The 9,731-nt window shown below is 40.3% G+C and overlaps 1 protein-coding gene across 2 annotated transcripts; it reads left to right on the forward strand.

Moving 5' to 3' along the window:
- Positions 1-382: 382 nt before the first annotated feature.
- klhl22 (kelch-like family member 22) lies at positions 383-5,902 on the forward strand. 2 transcript variants are annotated; one of them, XM_041999942.1, is made up of 7 exons: positions 383-1,124; positions 2,177-2,342; positions 2,418-2,741; positions 2,838-3,247; positions 3,804-3,996; positions 4,139-4,372; positions 4,625-5,902. In XM_041999942.1, the coding sequence occupies exons 1-7, from the start codon at positions 865-867 to the stop codon at positions 4,964-4,966; spliced, it is 1,929 nt and encodes a 642-aa protein (XP_041855876.1). In that variant the 5' UTR covers positions 383-864; the 3' UTR covers positions 4,967-5,902. The 2 variants fall into 2 exon arrangements, with proteins under 2 accessions (XP_041855876.1, XP_041855877.1); XM_041999943.1 differs by having other exon boundaries at positions 2,418-2,729.
- Positions 5,903-9,731: the final 3,829 nt, after the last annotated feature.

The raw sequence follows: 9,731 nt of genomic DNA on the forward strand, positions 1-9,731 counted from the left end.
TATTTATAATAAAGTTATATGCACAGGGATCACTTTGTACAACTCTTCAGTATACGACAACCAAGTTTGACAGAGAAATAAAATTAATTTTGTTATCAAACAGCACCCTCTTGTGTTCAGTACAGTCACAAAACTAAATCCATTAAGTCGCTAATGGATTATTTCACCCACGTAAAACATCAAAAGTGAATCATAACTTAAGCAGAATATGATTATCAAGTCGACACAAGACAACACAAACACGTACTTTCGAAGTTAAACTGAAACTTTCATATTTGCTTCATGTAAAAGACGTTTCTGATTGGTTGATCTGTAGAAAGTGGGCGGGACAATAAGACAGAAAGGACCAATAATGTCTGAGCTCTCATTCTGATACCAAAAGTAAACAAGAGTTGTTTTTGACCTGCCGAAACAATCAAAAGGCTCTGCTAACTACACCGGACTAGGGATTTCGATTCTTTTTGACCAAGCTGTTGAGCGGGTTTGACTTGATGAATACGACGACATTCCTTTGCTATGTTTTGTGTTTTTAATGGTCTTGCTTGATTGCGTTACATCAGCCAAGAGGCTAACCAGCCTTTAGCTTGCATAACATTTGACATTAACTGACCCCTTGGCAGCGGAGTAACAACTAGCAGTGGGTTAATAGTAGGAAATATATACGTAAGAATACACTTTCAAAGCTATAATGGGTGGAAGGCATGCCATTAATCTGTAATGTCACACTGACTATGCACTTACGAAACGACCAGTCTTTAGTTGTTAGCTGCTGGGCTCATACTTCCTCTCTTTATTATTCTGCGTTCCGCTGTGACTTAACTCCGACAAAAGAAGAAGACTTTGAATAATGTTGGCGCTAGACATATGAAAACAATGAGACCTGAACGCCACTGCCTTGACATGGCTGAGGATGGAGCGCTGAGTCCAACGGGAGGACGTGCTGAATCATCATCAGGCCGTTCTGGTCGACAAATCTTCAGAAGTTCAGCCCATTTCCGCAGCCTGCTGGACGGCCTGCTCTCTCTCAGACAGGGAGACATCCTGTATGATGTTGAGCTGGTGGTGGAGGGTCGACCTCTCCGGGCCCACCGTGTACTTCTGGCAGCCTCTTGTGATTATTTCAGGTAAAACTCACCGAGACTTGTCACTGATGCTCAACCTGCATCTTCACTTTGCTTCACTTTGTGTCATTTTGATTACAATCAGGTTGTGCAACTGAGGCTGTATGATCAAAAAAATCTCTGACCTTTAGAGTTTATATTGTTAAATTTTTTCATATTGCATCATTTCCTTATGTTTCCCCTTACCACAATTCATAAAATGTATGAATTCAATCTAATCAGTTAGTGCAGGCTTCTGCAGCCCATTGTCACAGGACCTAGACAAGTCTTGGTAGAGCGACCAGTTTAAACAAAGATTATCCTTTTCTAGATAATGATGCAGCTTATCAACATTGTCATATGATAACCACATGAACATTTGGGTTCGGTCACCTCTGAGCTGTGATTCCAGTTTTCATACAGGATACTGAGAAGAGTTTTTGTCGGTCTTTATGTTTTTTTTGCATAAAAACAAAACATAAAGATGTGTCCTCAGAGGCTGGCATATAAACAGCTGAGATTTAGTTAAAAAAAAAAAAAAACAAACCCCTATAAACATAATTTTTTGAAGGCAGTAGTTTCAGAATGCATTACACGACATAACACCAATCACAAAGCAAAAAGACATAAAATGATCATATTAATTACAGCTTGTATGTGTGAGTATGTCAAACATACCTTAACTCTCATGTCTCTGCTTACATACCTGGCCTCAAACTGTTTGTTTAGCACTTCCCCTAGACCTACTGAGAAATATGTTCAGTAGGAGGTTTGTGTTGTCTTTTGTCCAAATGTAAGAAGCCGCTCATGATGCAGCATCATGGAAAGCAATAGCCAAAACCTTTACATATGTGTGTGTATATATATATATATATATATATATATATATATATATATATATGTATATATAAATAAATAAAGATCATAAAGTAGAAAATGATCCAGGGAGTAAGAATGGTGCATATTGTGCGTAAGTACATCGGCTAGAATTCCATTTGAATGCACTGTGACTGGATGGTGTGAGCCTCCTCATCAGTGGGAGACCAGGTTAAATTATGTTTCACCTTCTCCACTAGGGGGATGTTTACTGGAGGTCTCCGGGAGGTGCAGCAAAAGGAGATTCCAATCCATGGAGTGTCCTACATTGCCATGAAAAAAGTACTTGACTACATCTACACATCAGAGATCGAGTTAGACATGGAGTGTGTTCAGGAAGTCCTGACAGCTGCCACGTTAATACAGGTAAGCCGATTTGATCTAAGTCCATTTTCTTTGCTCTGCTTTGTTTAGCTTAACCTCAACGTTTTGTTTTAACAGCTTGAAAATGTCATCAGCTTCTGCTGCGACTTCCTGTTCTCCTGGCTGGACGAGAGCAACATTTTAGAGGTGCATCACATTGCCGATCTCTACGGACTGGAGCAGCTTAAAGCCAGAGTCCACTGCTTCATCCTCAGGAATATCCAGACTTTGTCTCAAACAGATGAGTATCGACAACTCCCACAAGATGTAGTCTTCAGAGCGCTAAACAGTGATGAGCTCCAGGTGACCAGTGAGAATGAGGTGTACGAGGCCGCTCTCCACTATCACTACAGTCCAGAGGAGGTGGAAACTGACCAGGTGTACTTGCAGGTCAGTCTAAAGGTGTGTCTTTATTTTGTTCTCAGCTGTTATTGAAAATAAATCAGTGGCATTTTTACTGAATGCCAGTTAATCATATTCATCTTTCTCATGCAAAAGGAAAATCTAAAGATGCTCCAAGCTGTACGTTTCTGCCTGATTGAGAAGCAAGTGCTGCAGAGACTGCACAGCAGACTGGATCAGTGTCCACTGAAAGACTCAGTTTCAGCTGCGCTTCGGTACCACGAGCAGGAGGTGTTGCAGCCCGTCCTGCAGAGTCCTCTCACACAGCCGCGGTCCACCTTCCACTGCATCCTGGGCTTCGGCGGGATGTTCAGCTCCAGCACCCTTGCAGAAAGCGAGCACCTGTTTCAGGTGTACCTCCCGAGCTGGGGGGAGTGGAGGACTCTCACTGCAGCTCATGCTCCTCGAATGTCCAATCAGGGCGTTGCTGTGCTCAACAACTTTGTTTATCTTATCGGGGGCGATAAGAACACCAGTGGATTTCGTGCAGAGAACCGTTGCTGGAGGTGAGAGCCCATCTGAATATTTTTAATCTACTTAACATCTTAGCTGCCTGTTCTTGTGATTAAATTTTAGATTTTAGTGACTTTTGTTTTTATAATACATCATCTGTAATCAGCTGGGGAACGTTTAACTGGGATCTTTCTCACTAAAAAAATGTTTCCAGTCTTGCAGCAAAGTTTGGTTAGCAGTTGTTTTTGTGCTTTTGATTGCATCCCATGATCTTCATCAGTGCATGGACTTGGTTTTTTTTAGAGCCAAGTTCCTTGTACACATTAGCTTAATAGAGTTTATTTCTGCTTTTGGAAATGGCAACTAGGAAACAGCTACACTAAAAGGTCAGTTTGTCATTACTTTGGAGCTTTTGATCATATTTCTTTAAGTAAAAGGTTCCATACACACCACAATGTCATTTTGTTCAGTAAACTGAGTAAAAAAAGAAAAAAAAAAAAAAAAAAAAAAAACAATACACTGGTGATCACTTGTGAGATGGAGAGATGTTTGCTCCTGCTCGGATTTTTTGAGTTCTTCTTTTCCTGATTGCTTGTCCACTCTCTTAAGATACGACCCTCGTCATAACAGCTGGTGCTCCATCCAGCCTATGCAGCAGCAGCATGCTGACCACTGTGTCTGTGTGGCGGGCGGCTATATCTACGCCATCGCAGGGCGAGACTACAGCAGCGAGCTGGACTCAGTGGAGCGCTACGACCCACACACCAACATGTGGGAATTTGTATCACCTTTGAGGAGAGAAGTATGAGTTTACAGGGTTGGAAGATAAACAAGAAAGTGCATGTGATGCCTCTGCTGTCCACATGATGGCGCCATATACTCATCTGTTCCTCTGTTGATTTCTTTTTTTTTTTTTTACTCCTCCTTAAATACTTTCTCTCCAGGTGTATGCCCATGCTGGAGCAGTGGTAGATGGGAAGATTTATATAACATGTGGGCGTCGAGGAATGGCATACCTCAGAGAGACCTACTGTTTTGATCTTGCAGCCAATGCGTGGACAGCATGTGCAGAAGGACCAGTGGAGCGAGCGTGGCATGGCATGGCTGCTGTTAACAGACGTGTGTATGTTATTGGCGGAAGTAATGATGAGCGTGGATATCGGCGTGATGTCCTAAAGGTACAGTGTCACCAGTCATCACTGCCGTTTACTACTGCACGATAAGAGCAGTATAAATGTCACCTGCACTTTTTAAACTGCCCTCACATTTTTCTGTCATATACTTAAAATAAAAATTTTCCATCCAGTTCAGCTTCTTTTAGATTATCTCAAAGCATGAGGGCTTTAAATGTAGAGCTAATCTGTTTAAACAATTTTTTCTTCTGTTTTTTTTTTAAAGTAGGGAGTCAATAATTTTCTTTTCTTTTTCAGGTGGCTTGCTTTGACCCTGGAACCAACTCTTGGTCTTTAATGACCCCCCTCCCCGCTGGACATGGAGAGCCTGGTGTTGCTGTGCTGAACAATCGCATCTATATACTGGGTGGGCGCTCACATAACAAAGGCAACAGGATGAATTATGTTCACGTGTACAACCCTGACACAGGCGAGTGGGAAAAGGACACTGAATTTAAAGAGCGCGTCTCTGGCCTGGCAGCCTGCGTGGCACTCATGCCCCCTGCTGTGATCGCTCAGGCCAGAAACTGGGAGCAGCGCACCAAGGCTTCATGGGAAGATGTGGACAGAGACAGCTCAGAGGACTCTATTGAGGACTGAAGCAGCTATGTTGAACTAAATCCCCCAACTCTCATGCACTTTTCTTATTGTAACATATGTTGTGACTGTGCTCGTGGCCACATTGTTCCCTTTATTTTTCGTTTGCATGTTGACCACTTTGAGTGCCTCCATACTAAAGTGTCTTTTAAGATCTTTGCACATGTTTTGTCGGTTTCTCAGATTTAAGAACTTGCACAAATGTTCTACCTTCATTCTTTCTATTTTTACCTGAATTCTGATGGCTATGCAAAACTGTGGACTACGTTCAGCTGCAGAGATTTATTATTACAGGACTTTTGGAAAATGGACCTTCTAATACTGGTTTTAGATGAGTTTTTGACAGGCAGCTGCTGTTGTTTCATAGTTTGCTACTTCAAAGTTATTTCCAGGATCTAATAATCATAAAAACCAGACTACTTTGGGGTATCTACACAAATGTTTCATTATGTGTGTAATCATCACATTTCAATGTTTAATTGTGGGCCTAATCCTCAGCCTCTTTCTTCTCTGTTATTGGAGCAGATTGAGATGAGCCTTAGATTTAATATAGTATTTACTGTATGTTTATAACTTGAGTGATGAGAAGGTGGTGCCAATGGGTGGAGATCTCACCTTATTTTATGTTGCCATGCCCATTAATTTCATGCAAACCAAGCCCCTCTTTTTGTGTGTCTTTTGATTCATTTTGTATACAGTACAACTGTAAATCTAAATGAATTTCTGTTGACAGAATCGGGCCGTACTTCTTTCTTCTGTGTTTTCTTAATGACATTTAATAGAGGCAGAAAGTAGGACAGATGACACCTCTGCCCTTATGCATCTACTCATGAAATATATTTTTCATTCTTAATATTATGTTTAGGTTTTTTTTAACCAGTGAGCATGGGGCGTGCAAGTATCCAAATCTTCATAATTAAATAAATGAATATAATTTTTTTTTTGTCTCACGTAATGTCATTAGGGACTGGGGATATAGTTATCCAGGGGTATTATGTTGGGTGTTTAAAATAAGACCTCAAAAACTCCCCAAAAGCTAAAAAGACTCAATTTAGGTTTGTATGTGATAATGATAACATTACAAAATGTCTTGAAATGGTCTAGGAAAGAAGCAATGAAAAATTAAGGCAAAGGCGATTATATTTCAGCTCGCAACAAGTTATTTAACCCCATATGATGCAATGAGCAGTTTCTCATTTCTTAAATAACCATGTAGAAAGACACATCCCGTAGTCATGGAGACGATGTTAGTCTGTTTAAGAAGAGTCAAATCAATGGCATCAAGCAGTGAAAACTTCTAAGGAGATTGCAGAAACTAATAAAAATTAAGTTAATAACTGTTCAACGCATTATTAAATACTGGAAGGATAGTGGGGAACCATTGTGTTCCAGGAAAAAATCAATTATCCTGAATGATGGCGATCGGCGATCACTTAAATCAGATGGAAGAAAAACAACAGTGGAACTCAGGGCTATGTTTAATAGTGAAAGTAAGAGCATTTCTACATGCACAATGCAAAGAGAACTCGAGGGATTGGGACTGAACAGCTGTGTAGCCATGAGAAAACCACAAATCAGTGAGGCAAGCTGGAGGAAAAGGCTTCAATTTGCTAAGGAGCATAAAGATTGGCCTCTTGAGCAATGGAAAGTCATGTGGTCTGATGAGTCCAGATTAACCCTGTTCCAGAGTGATGGGAGCATCAAGGTAAGAAGAGAGGTAGATAAAGTGATGGAGCCATCATGCACTCAGCACTACTGTACAAGCCTGTGGGGACAGTCTATGGTCTGCTGCAGATGGTCAGGTCTAGGTTCAGCAACATTATGTGCCCAAAGAATATCAGCTGATACTTGAATATGGTGAATGACCAGGTTATTCCATCGATTGCTTTTTTTATTCCTGGTGGCATGGGCGTATTATAAGATGACAATGCCAGGATTCATTGGTCTTAAATCATGAAAGAGTGGTTCAAGGAGCATGTCATTTTCACACTACAGAGTCTAGACCTGAATTCCACTGAGACTCTTTGGGATGTGCTGGAGAAGGCTTTGTGGAGTGGTTGGACTCTCCTACCATCAATAAAAGTTCTTGGTAAAAATGAATGCAGCACTGGATGGAAATAAATTTTGTGACATTGTGAAGCTTATTGAAACAATGACAGCGAATCCACGCTATAATTAAAGCTAAAGGAGGTCCAAATAGACCAATTAGAAGGTGTGACTGTTCTTTTTGGTGGCAACTTTTTTCTTTTTTTTTTTTTCGGACAGGCAGTGTAGAAGGTCTTATTATGAGTTTAGTGTGGCCGTTTATTCCCTTCAGGACAGTTTAATAAACATGATGTAAAATCTCCACAGCTGGTTGTCCTTGTTTGAACTCCTGACAGCAGTGGTTGTTACCATCCACCTTTTATTCCACCCAGTCTCCGCTAGTTCCTCTCCATTTGGCTCTAAACTCCATCAGCTTTATGAAGGCTGACTGCTGCTTTCCTCTCTCTTTGGCTGTTTCATCTACATCTGTTACCCCCCACCAGCTCTAAGTGAGCGCCCCCCTCCCTCCTTCTGTTTCACACTATTGTGCCAGCCCCCAGCAAGTTGTCTGGTAGGATCTGCTGACACCAGCACTGGGCATCCTGGATCAACACTCTGTTGTGTTTTATGCATCAGTCTTTTTATTCCAAAAGCTATAGTACCACCTGGGGGACACTTAAGACACGTCTTAACCACTTAACCAAGTCAGTGGTCTTTACAAACATCTGAGTGCTGGTCGATCTGGTGCTCTTTGTCACACCATTATCAGAGCAATTAAAAGGTCCACATTTGCCATTGATGTAGAGCTATGCAGATTAAACCCAGAGGAGTTGAGGATGTGTGGGAGTCAGGGGAATTTTTTAGTGCCCACTTTTACTCTTGTTTCTCCTGCTGTGCTGGAGAAGAGGAGGGGAATAATAGGAATCAGTAGAGAAGAAAGAATACCACTGGTGGATAGAAATCTATATTCTGTGATGTTCGGTCTGATTTACCTGGTGACTTCAAACTGGAACCTAGTCTGCAAAAGGTGTTTTGCATCACTTGAATTTTAACAGATGTTGAAGTTTGCTGTACATGTTCCTGGTGAAATTAGCCCAATATTCTGTTTAAATTGCATTTCTCACTCTCACTGTTCTTGTCCTCAAAAATAATACAGCCAAAAATGGTTCACAGTGGATTTTTTTTTTATCTATAATGTACAAACTGACCTCAGACTCTCTGGCAGCTTCTACCAGCAGCCTTTCGAAATAGGTTTTTACATCAGATCCATGTAATCAAACACAAGGATAACACAGTATTACCAACACAAAAAAGACCAACGGAATACACTTATGTACTGAGACAAATACTGCAATTAGGACTTTCTTCATATCATTTAAAATGTATAAAAACCTACAAAATGGTTTTATTTCAGGCTCAGTGACAATATCCTGTTGTCTCCTAAATATTTGTGTAACAACACTGGCTTTACAAGCAACTTATTGTGCATTGAATGTACGTAGGGATTACTTACATAAACAACATATAACAAATGTCTAATGTACTATTATGAATAAAGCTGGTGTAAAACTCTGTTGCAAAGCCATATTTATGTTTTAAAGATTTTATTTTCCCACGTCCAAGCAGTTTGACCTCAGATTTATTTAAGTCAAAAGAAAATAACATTTTCACAATGCCCCTGAATTTAAGCTTCTTCAGCCTGACCTGTTAAGATCAGTATAAAATGCTTGAATTAAGAAGTCAGAGTTAGGAAACGTTGCTCCAGCAAGGCTCTTAGATAATGAATAGCACAAAATAAAACCACACTAGATTGTTCCTGAAGGATCATCCCCTCCTCTTCCTACCCCCCTCTTTGGATTTTACAACAGTCATTAGCAGCTCATATCCACTCAGGGTGAAAGCGATAGACCCTGCCTGTGTTTTTCAGTTGTGAAAAGGAGCCGACTGCCCCCCATTTTCATGCTTTTTAAGGCTCATTGACATGGAGAACGAGGGTCGTGCATTGCTTTATGTGCCGGTGGGTAAACCTCAGCAGGTGAGCCGGAGTCACTATAATACAATGTCTTTAATGCATGCTGGGCCTGTCGAAACCACAGAGTAGTCCCCATTAGTGGAAACACAAACAAACAGCACCAAAGGCTGTGCTGCTTGACCCAGTAGAAGGCACGGAGATGTGCACCCACTCATATTACATTAAGTACTGCATGCAAAATATCGACTGGAAGGAAAAAAAAATCACTTTGAAATTACTTTAGAAACTTTGATCCACAATTTACAGAAAGATTTGTGACCGAATCAGAGACTCTGTAGCCTTTATATTAACAACTATCTGAAGCAACATATTTTGTTTGTGTGTAAACCAAATGAGGAATAAAGATGCAAATATGATACAGAAACCATCCAGTAACTTTTATGCACCAGAATAAGCCAAATATTATTTGCTTTAGGCCTATGTTTCAGTTCAGCCAGGTGATGTTGACCACTTTAATAACTGGTAACTATTTTCATGACTGTAAAACAAAAATAGAAATTCCAGATGATTTGAAGAAATGTACTGAAATATGTATTCACACTTAAGACAATGAATCTTGTTACTTTAGATTTTTATTCTTAGTTCACATCACAGTTCAGACAGGCATAAATTGCACACTTATGTTTGATTAATTTTTACAAAAATATTATTTACGCTAGGGGATGAGACAAAATACAAAATAAATAAACAATAAAACAGCATGGCTCAGCA

The sequence above is a fragment of the Melanotaenia boesemani genome, chromosome 11, assembly GCF_017639745.1.
Source record: "Melanotaenia boesemani isolate fMelBoe1 chromosome 11, fMelBoe1.pri, whole genome shotgun sequence".
In the NCBI taxonomy this organism is placed as follows: domain Eukaryota; kingdom Metazoa; phylum Chordata; class Actinopteri; order Atheriniformes; family Melanotaeniidae; genus Melanotaenia; species Melanotaenia boesemani.